We start from the raw sequence: 21,143 nt of genomic DNA, 5'->3' as shown, positions 1-21,143 counted from the left end.
CAGTGTTATCAAAAATCCATGGTTATAAAAACCCATAAGCCCCATAACATCCCTCATTATAAAACCCCGTCTCTTATAACAAGGGTTACTGGTGTGGCGTCCATATACATTTTTATATTTAACCTCTTTATAAAACGCAATCACTTATAACACAGGAGAAGAACACAGGCCACTTGTGTGGCTCTTATGTACAGTATTATCATAACATCCCTCAATACAAAGTCCCATCACTTATAACACAGGTCACTTGTATCGCTACCATATACAGTGTTATAGAGATTATAGTTAGAAAATAAATATTTGTCAACATAATTTTTACCTATCATGAGTTTACTTCTCTGCTTTAACCCCTTGATCTTGTTTTATTAGTGTACAACAGAAACCTGCAAGCTATTAATACAATTTGATCATTTTACACTGACACAGTAATTGATATATCAATCGTCATCATAAATAGTATCATCCTAGATTCACTGCATTGAAAAGTTATCGGAAGTATAGAAAATAGTTGTTTTATTATCCACGTATTTCTCTGCAAAGTGAATCAGACGTGTTTCCATCAGTATCCTCCATTATAAAACGCACTTATGGAGCTGATGCTAAACCGGACACTGGGTATATTTACATCGATTCGTACGTCACACAATTTACTGACAAAGATCGTAACAAATTGTGATTCCGAATTTTTCCGCTATTCCAAGTTGAAACCCAAGATGTGTAAAGATTTTAGCATTCACATGATGACCTTGAGGACCCACTGTACTAATTCAGTTACAACAATAACCCGTTGCAAACACCACGATATCAAAAATTCAATAACTTCAAATTCCTGAGTGCCCATGATCAAACCTATCTTTATGAGAATATATGCATCCTGGATGACAGATGTTATTTAGAAATAACCATATCAGCTGCTGTATTTTGTACAATTGTTTGAAAGATGTGCTTTCAATTCCGTACCAAAGAGTCAGGTGCTAATTTGTGAGTGCCCCAAACTCAAGTCTGTCAAAGAACAGAAATTCCATCAAAAAAAAAACAATGTCTCAAGTTTCCTCACTTACAACTAGGATAAGCCCTAAATGATTCTTTTTTATATGAATTGCTGTCTTTGTTGCTGTTGTATGTTGATTGGTTTCGGTTTTCATCGTATCAATTCACACAAAGTTATATATTATTATCCTGTAGACTAATTTAGTGTGAAAAATTAATGTAACTGTATGTATACAACAAACACACGTACATGATATAATGAGTAACAATGCAAAACAATGTGAATATATTTATTAAACACGTTCTAATATATATATAAGGAAATTCAATATTTATAGGAGAATTATTTTATAGAACAAAATAAACGTAACTGGAGTTCACCATGTATTCTTGTGCCTAAATCAGAAGATACATACAGCATGTGTAATCACTATAGAAAAGTCAACAGTGACACCAAAACAGATTTGTGTCCAATGCCAAGAAAATATAATTTCAATTACAAAATGGGAAATGGGAAATATGTCACCATGTTTAACTTTTTAAAAGAATTCTGGTAAATTCCACTCATGGAAATAACAAAGGATTGGATTTAAAAATTCTCCAGCAACATTCGAATAACTTATGAACGTGTTAACATCTGGTCTATGATGCATAGATCGATGATGTCATCACCTGACACATGGAAAGATCACATGGAAGCCATTCAGAAATTCTTCAATCGACTCTGCAATTCAAATCTGATGGTTAATTCATATAAAAGTGACTTTTGCTAATGTTTCCGGTAGCATATTTAGGACATATTCTGTAATAAGGTCAAGACTCTGATATATTGTGTATGTGTACTGACTATGGAAAAGTCAATAGTGTCAACAAAATGGATTCATTTCCAATGTCAAGCCAAGAATATTGCAATTACATAATTGGAAATGTAAATATATCACCAATTTTGACCTTTCAAAGAATTCTGGCAAATTCCCCTCATGGAAAGTACAAAAGAAAGTTCAACAATTGCAACTCCAGATGGGCTTTATCAGTATAAAGAGGGGTGCCTTGGAAAGAAAATTTCTCCAAGAACATTTTAACATCTAATTAACATAATAACATCTGGTCTACATAGTTGTGATGATGTCATCATCTACACACCAGTTTTTTCTCATGTTCTTTGTTCAACGGTTATGTTGACCATCATGTATAGCCTATCATACACTGAAAAATGACGTTAAACCCTAATACACAATAAAACAAACCTAAATAGACAAAAGTGGTAAAATACATGTTCATCTCTAATATTACGATCCCTTTGACACTTCCCTAAAGTACTCATGTTAAAAATATGGGCTATTGTTAAATTCCCTGTGTACCCCAAGCATAATTTGTGTCATTTTGTATCTCAAGTGTACAACTAGGCCACTTAGGTATTCTCTTGTGCTTATTCGGGTTTCCACATATTTATTGAATATTTCATTCCACACATCAAAGTTAATTTTATTTTGCTTTCAGATCAGGGCTTGGTGTAGGGATTGCTTAGTTCTAAATCAGAGATGTTTCTAAACTGTTTTTAGCTGCACTTGTACCTCTCACCACATGTACGTAGTTCACATCATGTTACACATTACTGGAAGAAGATTTTTCCCCAGTATATGTCCTCATGTTTATCACTAGTTGTCAACCCCGAGGAAACATTTCACTACATGCTGCACAATTAAATGTTATTTCCCAGTATGTATCCTCATATGCCAAGTCAAACATCCACTGTCACTAAACCTTTTTTTACATACCCCACAATTAAATGGTTTTTCTCCAGTATTTATCCTCATGTGCCAAGTCAAATATCCACTGTCACTAAACCTTTTATTACATACCCCACAATTAAATGGCTTTTCTCCAGTATGTATCCTCATGTGCCAAGTCAAATATCCACTGTCACTAAACCTTTTATTACATACCCCACAATTAAATGGCTTTTCTCCAGTATGTATCCTCATGTGCCAAGTCAAATATCCACTGTCACTAAACCTTGTATTACATACCCCACAATTAAACGGTTTTTCTCCAGTATGTATCCTCATGTGCCAAGTCAAATATCCACTGTCACTAAACCTTTTATTACATACCCCAAAATTAAACGGTTTTTCTCCAGTATGTATCCTCATGTGCCAAGTCAAATATCCACTGTCACTAAACCTTTTATTACATACCCCACACTTAGATGGCTTTTCTCCAGTATGCATCCTCATGTGACTATAGGGATGTCCAATGACACAAAACCTTTTATTACATACTTTACATTTAAATGGTCTTTCTCCAGTATGTGTCCTCATGTGCATGCATAGATGTCCACCCTGACTAAACATTTTACTACACATTTCGCAATGAAATTGATTTTCTCCAGTATGTATCATTGTATGGCTACGTTTTACTAATAAAGTACAATGAACTATATATATATATATATATATATATATATATATATATATATATATATATATATATATATATATATATATATGCTGTGTACTCTAGCTATCTAATTATTTCATATTTGTTAGTGAAAAAGTTATTTATTTAATCTGATTTTTCCATTTTATTGCATAATTTTGTCAAATATTTGTAAGAAGTTTGCATGTTGGCACAATTGATATCAACACCAGCCTGAAGCCCACATTTCACCTTGAGCTACAACAGAATACAGGAACTAACCTGGCTAAGGTGAGCGAGCATATCAAAAAATTTACTTCTAAAAATCACATGACCAAGAAGTTTTCATTTTCCAAAGTGAAGTTTACATTTTTTAGGTGACATAGTCACCCAGTTCGCCTGGTAATGTGACCCCTGCATTATGCGGACCAAGATCAAATTAAAACTAGAAGGTCAAGGCTATAAAACTAGAAGGTCATGGCTTTCTCTGAATTCCCAATGCCAAAAAGGAAAAACCACTAATGTGATTTTTAGGTGAAGCTGGATGTTATCGGAAATTTTGCTCAAATGTTCACTTAATTGCTACGGTGGTTTGGCTAATGACACTGTGAAAAAGCTTGCCAGTAGCTTCCCATGGGTTGAAGTTTCTTACTGGGGTTTTCCTCATGTTCTTTATCCAAAAGTTACACTTGCCATCATGTATAATCTATCATGCAATAAAAATGGCATTAAACTCCAATAAACAACAAAACAAACATTTTAATATAAAAGGGATAAATCACATGTTCATCTTTAATATTACCATCAGCTCGACACTGTCCATGGTGACATACGGTACTCATGTTAAATCTATGGTGTATTGTTAAATTCCCTCAGGTGTCATTTTTGTACCTCATGTGCAAAACGATGGTAATAACGTATCTTCTTGTGCCTCTTCAGACTACCACTATATAGAGGATATTTGCTTGAAACGAGTGAATAACGGATATATTTCATCGAATGGATGACAAACTCATTATTTTCACGAGTGGCGAAGCCACGAGTGAAAATACTAGAGTTTTTCACCCACGAGATGAAATGTATCCGTTATTCACTCGTTTCAAGCAAATATTCTTTTTATTTTATGCTCACATACGTTGGCGACCTAAAGTTTGTGACACAGTGAATTAGCAGATTTCTTACGGTAATGTCAGCTGTTTACCGTACATGTTCTGCTGTGCTATGTGTACCTGCGCACAAAATTAGTTCACATCAGATTGATAAAAATTAACTGATATTTCCAGAATAACAAACAACAAGTTTTAAGGATAACAGACAGTGATTATTAATAAGAAATCAACCACTACGTAAGGAAAAAGTAGCTCACTGACAGAAATCAAAGGGAGGTAAGTAAGTTCTGACCCAAAAAGTAGTTCCAGTAGTGAAAAAATATTGTTATTTTTTCACTACAGTGAAACATCAATATTATTTTAATTAGAAAATCAAGTAATTCACTGCTGAGCATAAAATAATACTATATATTTCATTGCACACTTCACATTTAAAGTTTTTGTTCTCCAATATGTAACCTTGTGTGTACCAGTAGCTTTTCATCCTCACTAAACATTTCATTATATAATTCACATTTAAATGGTTTTTGTCGAGCATGTATCCTCATTTAAATATACCCCGTCACTAAACCTTTTATTACATACTTCACATTGAAATGGTTTTTCACCAGTATATATCATCATGTGCTTCTTCTGTCTACCACTATTACTATATATTTCACTGCACATTTCACATTTAAATGTTTTCTTTCCAGTATGTAACCTCATCTGTATCAATAGATTTTCATCCTGCCAAAACATTTTATTACATACTTCACATTTAAATAGTTTTTCTCCAACATGTATCCTCATGTGCTCATTTGAATATCCCTGGTCACTAAACATTTTATTACAGCCTTCACATTTAAATGGCTTTTCTCCAGTACGTATCCTCATGTGGCTATTGCGATGTTCACTGATGCAAAACCTTTTATGACATACTTTACATTTAAATGGTTTATCTACAGTATATATCCCTGTGTCCCCCATTCAAATCTCCAGTCCCACAAAACCTTTTATTACATAGTTCATATTTATATCGTTTTTCTCCAGTATGTATTCTTAGGTACCTATTCATTTCGTACCTAAGCCATTTCGTAGCCAAATGAGTCGTTTCGTACCCAAAGTAAAGGTCATTCCATACCCAAGGTGCTGGTCGTTTCCTACCCACTGCTATAGTCGTTTCATACCTAAAGTACAAATGTAACCACCAATATCATAAAAAGATATTTCAGCAGATTAAACTATTTCTATCTTGCTTTTTTCTCTCTTTGTGATAGATAGATATACATACATAGAGGTATACAAAATAACAAAGGTAATTACACAACCAATCAATGGTAAAATGAATCTACATGTTAATGAAGTAACGGTGTGTGTGTGTGTGTGTGATTTGGATTTTTAAAGTAGCATTAACAAGTTTTCAGTCATATCACTACGATGTCTGCAGTGTGGCAGTTTATAGCAATGTCTAGCACTGGGGCATCATGTCGCAGACATGTAGCATGATGTCCCACCCAGTAACATTATCCTGACACCAGGCCGACCAGTCCTAACACTAACCTCTTAATGCTGAGCGCCAAGCGAGGCAGCTGTTAGTACCATTTTTGTAAGTCTTTGCTATGACTCGGCCGGGGATCGAACCCACGACCTCCCTCATCCGAGGCGGATGCTCTAACCACTAGGCAACCGGAGCGGTCTTGTTGTTGTTGTTGTTGTGGGCTTTAACGCCATTTTTCAGCACATGATAGGCTATACATGGCGGCCAGTATTAATGGTGGAGGAAGAACCCGGGAAAACCCCAGAAAGAACCACCGACCCACGAGAAGCTACTGGCAAGCTTTCTAACCGGAGCGGTCTATTGAAGTAACGGCTATATATAAATTAATAATAATAATAATAATAATAGTAATAATAATAATAAAGGGATAATATTATATGAATTCTGCATGACGTTGTATACTTTAACCAGACGCATAACTGAAATGTTATCAAATGTAAAAATTCATGGATATCTGGCAAGTTGAAGCTTTCAAGCTTAATTCAGTTTCACACGTTTGATTATTTATTTGTTTTAGTTTTACTTTTAAATAATTGAACGAGGTCTCTGTTTTTCAGTAGTCTTTTGATTCATAAAATTCCGTGTCAATAATTATTTGATATTAATACTATATTTACCTCACTTGTTTACTGGGAATTTACTTTTATCCTCGGAGATTTAAATTTGTTTTACTCAGGCACTTATGATTTAACTTGGAGTTATATACAATGAATTAAAAATTATCATTAAGCCAAAAAGAATCAGTTAGGAAATTCATTCAATAGTTCTCATGGATGCATACGCTGTTACTAATTGTCCCTGATTCTAACTCTCCTTTGTCGGTTACAATTGGCATATGTTCCACCCCTAATTGTTTGTCATCAGGTATTGTACAATTTATATTTTATTTCTATCTCAGTTTATTTTAATGTTGTTCTATCTATTTATATCACAAAATGAATCCACATTTATAATGCTTTTGTGCAAAAACATTTGACAAGAAAACGCAATACAGATATAAATAGCTGAGTTGGTTTTAAAAAATAAAGTGTTGTAAGAAATAACCAGACATCAGCACACACAGGCAAATACAAGCAAGCAAGAAATGGTCAACTGTGTAGTTTGTTGCCAAAGAGTAAGACCACATCAATATGCTTTACAATGTATCGCTTGCCAAAAGTGGCAACATTCTTACATGTGAAACAGGTAGGTATAATGATATTATTATTATTATTTTTAATTTTAATAGTGTGTATGTGTGTGTGTGTCTGTTTTTTTTAAAATATATTTTTAACGTAGCTTTAACAATTTTGCGGTCACATCGCCACGATGTCTGCAGTGTGGCAGTTTATAGTGATGTCTAGCACTGGGGCATCGTGCCGCAGACTTGTAGCATTATGTCCCACCCAGTCACATTATCTTGACACCAGGCCGACCAGTCCTAACACTAGCCTCTTAATGCTGAGCGCCTAGCAAGGCAGCTGTTAGTATTATTTTTTTAAAAGTCTTTGGTATGACTTGGTCTGGGTTCAAACCCACGACCTCCTGTATCCAAGGTAGACGCGGTACCACTAGGCCACCGGAGCGGTAATGTTAACAGTAGTAGAAGCAACAGTAGCACCAGTAGTAAAAATACTGCTGCTGGTTGTGGAAATAATATTAATATTACTGCTGTAGATATTATGCTGATGTTGTTGGTTTTCTTCTTAGGCATATTACAGACACTGTATAGGCAATTATCTCGTGGTGATGAGACGCTAAGTGGCTGGTGTTGCAATGACTGTTCCCGACTTCCTCCACCATTGATTTCGACAGATGACAGTCTCGACAATATGTTAAAATTTTGCCAATAGCATAGTACGCATCTGACTGCTGATGAAAGACACAATGTCCATGACCCTACATATGGTGATCTTTTAGACAAGGCAATGAATGCTGACGTCAGTGTCGATGATTCTGACATGCGGATCAACAACTCTTCAGTCCAGTAAGATATATATATCCTTTAATTTCGTCGTAATTTAATAAATCTTAACGAAAGAAACAAATTCGTAATAAATGTGCAGCGTTTTCACATTAGGTAACCACGGAAATATTGTTTTCCAGACTGCTACCAGATGTTAGTTCTCATATCTGGACAGCATCCCAATATACAGAAGTGACATGCACATTTAAAAGACGCGTCCTTCCAAGTCGCAGAAAATCAAGAAGAGTAGGTTTATTCTTTAATAATCTTTGAGAATTGTATTATGTTGTTATGTAAATTTCCGTTCAATACAATAAAATTAAAATGGTATAGATGGGAAATTAATGAGATTACATGTAATGGTTAGCTACCTTGTGTTTTGGAGAAAAACATAATATACAAGACCCTGAACAGCACTGTATCCAAAACGTACCACATGTTCGATTTAAATATCCTTTATTCACAAAATCGAATATTAATCTTTATATACAGGTCCATACAGGATGCGCCGTTACAGCTCAGACTAAACCAAGTACATCAACCAGGCTTTCAGATCGCTCTTCCTGGTTCCAAGATGTCGCGTCCAAAACTTGTGGAGGCTGATGGATATTCATACACTGTCAAGGTTAGTAGTAATATTGATAATTGTCATAATGTCATCATCATTATTAGTCATAGTAGTAGAGGTGTTGGTGTTGGTAGCCGTGACATTCACACATTTGATTTTTTAAAAATCTTTCTTGTGGTGTAAAAGGGCAGGCGTAACCTACTGGTGGTGTTCTGTCCACTTTAAAAAGATGCGATGCCCAGCCACCACAATACAATGTGGGGATTGTTATGAGAGAGGACAACACTGTCATGTGCATAGCATCGATCCAAGGATCGTCTCGAAGTTAAGGTGTCATCAAAATCTTAGTAATTTCATAATACACAATCGCTGATTACCCCACACCTGTCAATGTTCATTGTTTCTAAGAGGAAAATAATCGTACGTGTAAGTAATCTTTGATATACACATCATTAATAGATAATGTCCCACTATATGCTCTTTATTTATTTATTTATTAGTAACGCTCACATATTCAATAATATATTCCATAGGTGAAGAGTGTAGTGAAACAGAATAAATATAAGTCAGTTGAAATGATCGTCAATAGGGTTATAGTGTGTGTGTGTGATTTGTATTTTTAACGTAGCTTTAACAATTTTTCAGTCATATCGCTATGATGTCTGCAGTGTGACAGTTTACAGTGATGTCTAGTACTGGGGCATCATGTTGCAGACATGTAGCATTATGTCCCACCCACTCACTTTATCCTGACACCAGGCTGACCAGTCCTAACACTAACCTCTTAATGCTGAGCGCCAAGCAAGGCAGCTGTTAGTACCATATTTGTAAGTCTTTGGTATAACTTGGCCGGGGATTGAACCCATGACCTCCCACATCCGAGGCGGACGCTCTAACCACTAGGCCACCGGAGCAGTCGAGTCGTACAGGAATTAGTGCCAAAGGATGGTCACTTCCTACCTGAACCAGTGCTGTTAATTAGAGCTGCAATTAGGACCTGCTAGAAAATGCGGCCAAATGAGCCTAGCGACTTAGAATTTGTTGTAAGTAGCACGAGTCATTATGTATTAATATTTTGCTTTCTTACACCAGGTCCTTCAATATTTATTATTTCCTTGTTTTATTTCTTTCAATTGGATGAATCACAGTTTCCAAACAAATTTCTTTGAAAGGACATTCATGTTGGCAGTAAACATCACATTTTGTTGGCCACTGACAAACAACGAAAGTTTTGGGAAAAGCCAAGGTCTGGTACGTAGATGCCACCTTCAAAACAATCGTTAAGCAGTTGTTTTTCATGCACGCCTTTGTCAAGAATGACAAACATGAAACAAATCATCTGCAACTGGCGTTCGCTTTTATGTTAGGATGAAGAAAAAAGGATTACAAGAAGGTAAATATTCTTTTTTAAATTTTATAACGATTTACAAACAGATCGGATGTAAAGTCAATTATTGTTTCTTACAATGTTTTCCAAAGCATTCCTGCATATCATATCATCATCATCTAATGGAGATGATAATGATATTATTATCAGGTTTAACGCAATTTATTGTTACAATAATAATAATAATAATAATAGCAATAATAATAATACTTATTATTATTATTATTATTTCATGTTGTAATGTTGCATATTAAAGTAACTGACCATGGTCTTCTTTATTTGTAATTAGGTATTCAAAACGTTGAAGCGACTTCTCCCGTCTCCTCCCACTGTCAAAAAGATTGTTGCAGACTTTGAAGCAGGTTAGTACAGTAGTAGTAGTAGTAGTAGTGGTTTTAGTTGTTGTTGCTAGTCTCATAATATTAATATGGTTTTTTTAATATTCTTCTCCAGTTTTTAGCCAATAAATTATATTGTATTTTTATCAATGAACTATTTTTCTTGATTCTAGCTAGCTGTAGCCATTTTATACATTTGCGTACCCTCTTTTCATGCTAGCTTTCGGTATTATTTCATTACACCTTTAAACTGAAATATAGTTGCTAACACTTATTTATTTATATTACTTAACACACACATAGACTTCTTCATCATCACATTATTTTTTTCATTTATTTAGGTATCTGGCTAGCTTTCCAGCGTGTGTATCCAGGAGTGCCTATCCACGGCTGTGCATTTCACCTGGGGCAAGCCATGTGGTGATAACTGCAGGAATTGGGGTTGAGAACAACCTACATTCAAGAAAAGAGTGTTCATCAGTTTTGCAGGAAGGTAATAATTAATACTGGCACTCTAATGAATTTGCTAATCTGTATTTTTAATGATATCTTTGTCATTGGTTTTGTAACTTTTCATTGTATTATCTCCCATGTTTAAAGCTTCCTTATTTTTTTATAAAACTTATAATGTGTTATCTTATGAAAAAGTTGCTTTTATTATGTGTCTCTTTTTCAGGTGATGGCACTACCATTTTTGCCTGCAGAACACATAGCTCCTGCCTTTGTCCATCTTAAGGAACAGTCCACAAAGATTCCCCTGTTACACGGTTGGGTTGACTGTGGAGTCAACCTGGATTACGAACACCACATTCCCAGTCGAATCATGGTCTGTGTTCAGAAAATCCTTTCTATGTGCTAGTTAGCCTCTTACACGACGAAGCCACTTCAGTTGTTACACAGATTCAACTGGTATCAGAAAAAAAAAGCTGAGAAGATACCAGATAAAGAAAAAAAAACATTAAAAAAATGCAGGCAAGAATATTCTTGTGTGGGAAGAATACCAGAACGACGTTATCTCCTCCTCAAAATTTACTGAAACATTGCAGCAGCATATACCATTCTATATGGCCTGACAACTGACTGACAAGGCAAATTAAATGCATTAATATACAATGATTTTCAAATTTGAAAACAGAAATGCATATAATAATTATGCTTTCTTCATGTATGTAATACAAGTCTGGAATGTACAGTTCAGAATAATGTTGTTAGTCTTTTGTTTTTTAAGAAATCTGTCTGAGCTAATCTTTCGTCTTACTGAGATTTCGCCTTCAATCATTCATTGGATTGTAATTTTTACTGTTCTATTCTGAAAAAATATATGCCATATTATGCCATATTACATGGGGTGCTGTATTATAAAGGTTTCAATACTGGCAGAATCAAAGCATGCATACATATCTTCAATTATTTAAATAATTAAATCAGTTTTAAAACACATCAGTAAATATATATATGTAAAATGCAGTGTCAAGTTAAATCATCCCCTCTCTCTCTCTGTGTGCAATTATTTATGTGCAATATATTTAGGAGGATAATAAAATAAAATAGATTATGCCAAACAATGAAAACATATTTTCACTTGCCATGAAAAAATATTAATATTTATACTTAGTTGAAAACAGAGAGAAATTCAATTATGCCACTAACTTGTTAGTTTCTTGTGATCAGTGAAAGTGTCCAAAACTTTCCACAAGTACACTTATGTGTCCAGCAGTTTACCAACAAATGGCTTGGCGGCCCGTATAGTATATCACGTTCAACACCTTTAAAAGCAAGCGAAAAAAATTGAAATTAACACCAGTATTGGTCCTTGGAGAAGAGAAACTTAATCAAGCAACACTGTTTTATCTGCATTCAGCCTCATTATTAAAAGATCGCAGAATTTCTTGTTGTTTTGAGAGGATAAACATTCATAATTTTTTCAGTCACAGTAGTCATTACTAAATAATACCAAGAAATATGACAATGTTTGTTAATTTGAACGATAGAAAAAGGAATGGACTTATTCAGTTATTTAAATCTGGCCAACATTTTCTTTCTCTTTTTACTGCCAATGTGAATTTGTATTACTTCTTTTTAGTACACAGATGCTATTATACAGTGAAAACAATACAATTACTGTAATTATTTGTGTTTGGTAAATTTGTTTGGCCTGGATATGCTTTGCTCATGCTTAGGAAAAAGATAAGGCCTAGAGAGAGAGCGGTAAATATGACAATACTTTATGTTTGACCTTGTAAATTAATGGTGCGAAAAGACCACCAACTTGGGTATGGAACAACCAGCACATCAGGTACAAAACAATTAGCACCTTGGATACGAAACAACCAATTTTCAGTGGGTACGAAACAATTTGGGTATGGCCATGAGCCATATTCTCACATGCTGATTCCAATCTCCACTTACACTAAACTTTTTATTGCATGCTTCACACTTAAATGGGTTTTCTCCAAATGCCATATCAAATTTCCATTCAAACTAAACCTTTTATTACACACTTCACATTTAAATGGTTCTTCTCTAGTATGTACCCTCGTGTGCTGATTCAAACGTCCGAGGTCACTAAACCTTTTATTACACACTTTACATTTATATGCTTATTCCATGTATATACCCTCATGTGTTGATTCAACTTTCCATACTTCACACATAACTGTTTTTTCTCCAGTATGCATCCTTATGTGCTGATTCAAAGGTTCCTACTAAGCCTTTTATTACACACTTCACATTCAAATGGTTTTTCTCCAGTATTTGTCCTATTGTGCAAATTCAAATGTTCAGTTACTAAATCTTTTATTACACACTTAACATTTAAATGGCTTTTCTCCAGTCTGTATCCTCATGTGTCAATTCAAATGTCCACTCTCATTAAACCATTTATTACATACTTCACATTTAAATGTTTTTCTCCAATATGTATCCTGATGTGCTGATTAAATCTCCACAAAAACTTTTATTGCATACTTCACAATTAAATGTTTTTTCCCCCAGTATGCATCCTCATGTGCTGATTCAAATCTCCATGCAAACGAAACAATTCACTACATACTTCACATTTAAATGGCTTTTTGACAGTGTGTATCCTCATGTGCCGATTCAAATTTCCACTCCGAAAAAAACTTTTATTACACACTTCACATTTAAATGGTTTTTCTCCTGTGTGTATCCTCATGTGCTCATTCAAATGTCCACTATAGATAAACATTTTATTACATACTTCACACCTAAATGGTTTTTCTCCAGTATGTATCCTCATGTGCTGATTCACCTTTCCACTTTGCCTAAACATTTTATTACATACTTCACATTTAAATGGTTTGTCTCCTGTATGTATGCTCATGTGCCAAGTCAAAGGTCCACTGTCACTAAACCTTCTATTACACACTTCACACTTAAATGGTTTTTCTCCAGTATGTACCCTCATGTGGTGATTCAAATTTCCACTGGCACAAAAACATTTACTACATACTTCACATTTAAATGGTTTTTCTCCTGTGTGTATCCTCATGTGCTCATTCAAATGTCCACTCTCACTAAAACTTTTATAACACACTTCACACTGAAATGGTTTTTCTCCAGTATGTATCCTCATGTGCCGATTCAATTCTCCACTCACACTAAACATTTTATTGCATACTTCACACTTAAATGGTTTTTCTCCAGTGTGTACTCTCATGTGTTGATTCAACTTTCCACTCACAGCAAACCTTTTACTGCATACTTCACATTTAAATGGTTTTTCTCCAGTGTGTATCATCATGTGCTGATTAAAAACTCCTTTAAAACGAAATCTTTTATTACAGACTCGACATTTAAATGGCTTTTCTCCAGTATGTATCCTTGAGTGCTGATTCAATCCTCCACTGGCAACAAACCTTTTACTGCATACTTCACACTTAAATGGTTTTTCTCCAGTATGTATCCTCATGTGCCGATTCAAAACTCCACTGGCACCAAACCTTTTACCACATACTTCACAGTTAAATGGTTTTTCTCCAGTATGTATCCTCATGTGCTGATTCAAATTTCCACTGGCACCAAACCTTTTACTACATACTTCACACTTAAATGGTTTTTCTCCAGTTTGTATCTTCATGTGTTCATTCAGGGTTCCACTGTCATAAAATCTTTTGTCTGATACTTCACACTTAAGTGTTTTTTCTCCAGTATCTTCCATTATCTGCTAACTCAGATTTCCACTAAAGAATTGACCTAAACCTATCATCACATACTTCACTTTTAAATGGTTCCTCTCAGTGACTCATCTTTCTTTGTAAATTAAATCACAGGAGTCTGACGTTTTATGAATAAAGTACGATGAAATCTCTGACAACACGAACTTATCGGTATTGGGCTCCAACTTGGAATAGTCAAATGCATGCACCAACGTGGAATTCCAAATTGTTTTTCTCTTTCTCGAGAAATTGTAAGGTCGTTGTCTCCAACTTTGGATAGCCATTACTCCGGAAATTGCACGCAACAACTTAGAATTCCAAATTAGTCGGTGGTTTTCAAACATTTATAATTTTCATTTAATATCTGTTTATTTATTTAATCTGATTTTTCTTTTTTTTATGGCATTTTTTAAAAAAATACTTGAAATATGTTTTTAAAAAATATTTGTATTTGAAATATATCTTTGAAAAAATGTAAGTACTTGAAATATATATTTGTAAAATATTTAATAAAATAATATATTTCAATTTTAATTTATTTATTTATTATTTATTTAACCACTAATATTATCTCTTTGTATCATATTTGTAATAAATTTGAGTTTCATTTGCTGGATAAGGCTGATTCAAAACATTTAATTTGAATGTCGTACAGAACTATTTTCAAAATAGATAGTCAGTGAGGAAACTGTTCATCTGATGGTAGGGAAATATTGCACAGTAATGAAGGTTACACCTATCTGTTCAATGATGCTTTTATAGAAATTTTCTGACTTTACTCCTGAAAGAAAAGCTTGAATGTAGGAAAGATCTAATTAGACCATTGCCAAGTTTCACCAATATGAAAACTACTACAAACTGTTGCTTATGTCCGAAAAAGAGTAGTTTCATGAAAAGTATTTCTGGAATGTAAAAAAATATCTAAAGGGATTATACTATCTCCCAAAGAGTTATATTAACAAAGAATTATGGAAATGTAGGAAAGATCTAATTGGACCATTGCCAAGTTTCACCATTATGAAACCTACTACAAACTGTTGAATGATGTCCTAAAGTGAGTAGTTTCATGAAAGGTATTTCTGGAATGTAAAAAAGATCTAAAGGGATTGTTACTATCCCCCAATTCTTTGCACAGTTACACAGATTTTCTCCAAGCTGTTGCGTTATGCCTGCATGCCATTTTAAAAAAAAAATGTAATCATTGAAAGACCATTTTTAAGATAAGAAAAGTTATTCATGGGATTAGATACAGAGAAAGAATATATGGAGGATATAACAAGTCTACAGGGATTTTCAAAACTGCCCTATATAGATATATTTCGCTGTTACGGGGGTTATTCAAAGTTGTTGCATTATGCTTGTGTGCCATAATGGAATTTAGTCCTAGAAAAGAATATTTTAAAGGTGAGAGAGGTCTTGAGGGTAGTTCTTGTATAATATGAATATATGATAGATATTAAACTTCTAAAGGTATTTTTTTCACTATTAGCGCACATTTATGAGGGTTATTCTATGTTGCTGCACAACGCATGCGCGCCATGTTTGGAAATTTAATAATGTTCAAGCCATTGTAAAGGCAGGAAAGGTCTTCAAGGGAGTTGTTGCAGGAAAAGAACATTTGGAATATATTAAAGAATATATTGTCCCACAGAACTTATTGGAGTTATTCCAAGTTATTGCATGATGCTTGCATGCAACATTTTCGAATATAGTCCTGGAAAGATTGATTTAAATGTAGGAAAGGTCTTAAGGGGAGATGTAAAACAAAATGAATATTTGGAACATATTACATATCTTAACGGACTATTACTGTTGCCCCGTACGGTTTTATTTCACAGCCTATAGTGTTTATTCCAAGGTTTTGCATTATGTTGGCATACCTTTTTTAAAAAATCGTTCGAAAAACACTATTTTCAAGGTAGGAGAGACCTAGATGGGCGATGTTGCATAACATGAATATAGGAAGATATTATATGTCCAAAGTGAATTTTACTATTGCCACAGACTTGTATTTTACACGTAAGGGTTTTATTCCAGTGGATGTTGTATGATGCATACATGCCATTAAAAAAAAAATTACTCATTTTAAATAATATTTTAAAGCTAGGAAAAGTCTTCAAGGTAATTGTTGCAGCAAAAGAATATCTTTAAGATATTAAAGGTCTGTGTGCGTTGTTGCTATTACCTTACAGAGTTATTTTTCTCGATGGCGATTATTCCAAGTTGCTGCATGCCATATTTTGGAATTCAGTAGAGCTACTAAAGTATACATGTAGATATGCCAAGAAATTGAAATAGAAATTTGTGTTTTTTTAGATATCTTCCTTACATGATTTGTACAACAAATGAGCATACCATCTTCATGGTAGTAGAAGGTATGACACCTATTCTTGCAAAGGGTTAAAGCTTAGAAATGTTTAAAAGAAATCTTACGCTGGATTAAAGGTATTGTCATTTCATATGCGGTGAAAATGATAACGCAACAACTATGTGATGATTTGAAGAATTTTGTTTGTGTTATTATTTACAGTTTTATAAATATCAAACAAACAAGAAATCCACATATTAAAAACTAATTCTGTGTTGACAACTTTCCAGTAAGATGACCGCTGCCTCAAGATGGGGATGCCTTCAACATCTTCTATCATATATATCAGTGCATTGAAGGTGATCAAGAAATAAAAGCTACTATAAAATATTTTATCAAACATGAGAAGGTGATCTCAGGCGTCCAAGTACTTCATTCAATATATATATATATATATATATATATATATATATATATATATATATATATATATCTACCAAGATGTACTGTTAGGACTCTATAGTCTTGAATTCAGTAACATAAAGTGTTACGTGTCTATGCTCTTAAAATAAGTAACAGAAAAGAGTGAAAGACAATAAGCTTTGTACAATTTAACAAATTTATTTCCCTAGAATACAAAGAGAAAATGAGAAAAGGGAACTTACAGTATTGCGAATTAAATCCCAAAATAATCCAAGAATTATATACACAAGTCCTAGTTATTTAAAGCCCTGAATAAAACTCAGTAGAAGTGTGTCAACAATCTTTCGTTGAATTACAGAAATGTAATTCTAGGTTTTAATTCTCTATAAATTCCAGTGAATGTCTCTGCCCAAGAATGTTATTTGAGCACTTTTGAATTTCCAGAGAAAATAATTACTTCAATTTAAAAATTTGACGAAATATAATTCCCCACAACTGGACACAACATAATATATAACTTGCAAGTCCTATGTCCTATGTCCATTCAGTTTCAATATTATATTGTTCTACACATGACTTCAGGTCACAATTAACATTTTCTAAAACAAATTACCTAACGGAAAATAACCTTCCAGAACGATCCTGTTGTTTACAAAACGATAACCTGGATTATCCATAATTCACCTATCAAATTCCAAAACCTAGACCCAAATAAACATATTTACGTCTTCTAATAATAATAATACTGATTTTAAACCCATGCACATGGAGAATAATGTAGCTATGTATGAGTTGATGACACAGACAAATGATTCTATTTGTGTCAAGCAGAAATGAACTAATCATTGAAAGACCATTTTTAAGATAAGAAAAGTTATTCATGGGATTAGATACAGAGAAAGAATATATGGAGGATATAACAAGTCTACAGGGATTTTCAAAACTGCCCTATATAGATATATTTCACTGTTACGGGGGTTATTCAAAGTTGTTGCATTATGCTTGTGTGCAATAATGGAATTTAGTCCTAGAAAAGAATATTTTAAAGGTGAGAGAGGTCTTGAGGGTAGTTCTTGTATAATATGAATATATGATAGATATTAAACTTCTAAAGGTATTTTTTTACTATTAGCGCACATTTATGAGGGTTATTCTATGTTGCTGCACAACGCATGCGTGCCATGTTTGGAAATTTAATAATGTTCAAGCCATTGTAAAGGCAGGAAAGGTCTTCAAAGGAGTTGTTGCAGGAAAAGAACATTTGGAATATATCGGAGTTATTCGAAGTTATTGCATGATGCTTGCATGCAACATTTTCGAATTTAGTCCTGGAAAGATTGATTTAAATGTAGGAAAGGTCTTAAGGGGAGATGTAACACAAAATGAATATTTGGAACATATTACATATCTTAACGGACTATTACTGTTGCCCCGTACGGTTTTATTTCACAGTCTATGGTGTTTATTCCAAGGTTTTGCATTATGTTGGCATACCTTTTTTTAAAAATAATCGTTCGAAAAACACTATTTTCAAGGTAGGAGAGACCTAGATGGGAGATGTTGCATAACATGAATATAGGAAGATATTATATGTCCAAAGTGAATTTTACTATTGCCACAGACTTGTATTTTACACGTAAGGGTTTTATTCCAGTGGATGTTGTATGATGCATACATGCCATTAAAAAAAATACTCATTTTAAATAATATTTTAAAGCTAGGAAAAGTCTTCAAGGTAACCGTTGCAGCAAAAGAATATCTTTAAGATATTAAAGGTCTGTATGCGTTGTTGCTATTACCTTACAGAGTTATTTTTCTCGACGGCGATTATTCCAAGTTGCTGCATGCCATATTTTGGAATTCAGTAGAGCTAATAAAGTATACATGTAGACATACCAAGAAATTGAAATAGAAATTTGTGTTTTTTTAGATATCTTCCTTACATGACTTGTACAACAAATGAGCATAACATCTTCATGGTAGTAGAAGGTATGACACCTATTCTTGCAAAGGGTTAAAGCTTAGAAATGTTTAAAAGAAATCTTACGCTGGATTAAAGGTATTGTCATTTCATATGCGGTGAAAATGATAACGCAACAACTATGTGATGATTTGAAGAATTTTGTTTGTGTTATTATTTACAGTTTTATAAATATCAAACAAACAAGAAATCCACATATTAAAATCTAATTCTGTGTTGACAACTTTCCAGTAAGATGACCGCTGCCTCAAGATGGGTATGCCTTCAACATCTTCTATCATATATATCAGTGCATTGAAGGTGATGAAGAAATAAAAGCTACTATAAAATATTTTATCAAACATGAGAAGGTGATCTCAGGCGTCCAAGTACTTCATTCAGTATATATATATATATATATATATATATATATATATATATATATATATATATATATATATATATACCAAGATGTACTGTTAGGACTCTATAGTCTTGAATTCAGTAACATAAAGTGTTACGTGTCTATGCTCTTAAAATAAGTAACAGAATAGAGTGAAAGACAATAAGCTTTATACAATTTAACAAATTTATTTCCCTAGAATACAAAGTGAAAATGAGAAAAGGGAACTTACAGTATTGCGAATTAAATCCCAAAATAATCCAAGAATTATATACACAAGTCCTAGCTATTTAAAGCCCTGAATAAAACTCAGTACAAGTGTGTCAACAATCTTTCGTTGAATTACAGAAATATAATTCTAGGTTTTAATTCTCTATAAATTCCAGTGAATGTCTCTGCCCAAGAATGTTATTTGAGCACTTTTGAATTTCCAGAGAAAATAATTACTTCAATTTAAAAATCTGACGAAATATAATTCCCCACAACTGGACACAACATAATATATAACTTGCATGTCCTATGTCCTATGTCCATTCAGTTTCAAGATTATATTGTTCTACACATGACTTCAGGTCACAATTAGCATTTTCTAAAACAAATTACCTAACGGAAAATAACCTTCCAGAATGATCATGTTGTTTGCAAAACGATAATCTGGATTATCCATAATTCACCTATCAAATTTCAAAACCTAGACCCAAATAAACATATTTACGACTTCTAATAATAATAATACTGATTTTAAACCCATACACATGGAGAATAATGTAGCTATGTATGAGTTGATGACACAGACAAATAATTCTATTTGGGTCAAGCAGAAATGAACTCTGTTTAGGACAAGGTCAAGTCCAATATACAATGTTAGCATGTAATGAAATAAAATTGAAAATTAACTAACAAACAAAGCAAATTAAATATACATAACGCTATATACTCTTCAAAGGAGTTCTTGCATTCGACGAACATATGAAGATATTAACTGCCTAAAATGGTTGTTACTATTTCTCCACCATATTGTATTTCACACCTATGAGGGTTATTCCAAATTTTGAAATTTACTATTAATACACTATTTTAAGGTAGGAAATGTATTTATGGTAGTTCTTGCATGAAATCAATGTTAAAGGTCAGACAGGAGTATATGTATTGGCCTACAGTGATATTTCACATGGGGGTGGGGGTGGCTATTCTAAGTTGTTGAATAGAGCTTGCACACCATGATTGGAAATTTAATCATGTCAAGACTGTTGAAAAAGTAGGAAACACCTTCAAGGGAAATATTGCGGAAATAATATTTGGAAAAAAATAAAGGTCTAAAAGTGTTGTTCCTATTGCCTCAAAAGTTATATTTCACAGCTTTGAGCTTATTTTAAGTTGGCTCATTATGCTTTCATGTGATATTTTGGAATTTAGTTCTATAAAGACTGATATCAAAGAAGGACAAGTCTGGAAGGGAGTTTCTGCAGTGTTGGGAACATAGTTAAACAAATCTAAAGTTACTGTTACTATTATCCCATAGTTTATATTTCATGGTTATGACGATTCTTCAAAGCTGTTGCATTATGCTTGCATG

General features: G+C 33.5%; 1 protein-coding gene and 1 long non-coding RNA gene across 3 annotated transcripts in view; one reads left to right on the top strand and one right to left on the bottom strand.

Moving 5' to 3' along the window:
• LOC149779826 (uncharacterized) overlaps window positions 1-14,811 on the bottom strand; it is a 38,388-nt gene extending 23,577 nt beyond the window's left edge. Inside the window, exon 1 of the mRNA XM_089936489.1 lies at window positions 11,946-14,811. Coding sequence (XP_089792615.1) covers window positions 13,270-14,475 — 1,206 coding nt within the window. The 5' untranslated portion in view covers window positions 14,476-14,811 and the 3' untranslated portion in view covers window positions 11,946-13,269. The remainder of the gene's footprint in view (window positions 1-11,945) is intronic.
• Window positions 7,644-11,999, top strand: LOC149779827 (uncharacterized). 2 transcript variants are annotated; one of them, XR_016414937.1, is made up of 4 exons: window positions 7,644-8,023; window positions 8,495-9,963; window positions 10,247-10,319; window positions 10,637-11,999. It is a non-coding gene; the product is annotated as an uncharacterized LOC149779827 (long non-coding RNA). The 2 variants fall into 2 exon arrangements; XR_016414936.1 differs by having other exon boundaries at window positions 8,495-10,788; window positions 10,972-11,999.
• Window positions 14,812-21,143: the final 6,332 nt, after the last annotated feature.

This window comes from Sinohyriopsis cumingii, chromosome 16 (genome assembly GCF_028554795.1).
Source record: "Sinohyriopsis cumingii isolate HCF-2022 chromosome 16, ASM2855479v2, whole genome shotgun sequence".
NCBI classification, from domain to species: domain Eukaryota; kingdom Metazoa; phylum Mollusca; class Bivalvia; order Unionida; family Unionidae; genus Sinohyriopsis; species Sinohyriopsis cumingii.
The sequence above is the reverse complement of the archived record's forward strand: the minus strand, read 5'-3'. Positions and strand labels throughout refer to the sequence as shown.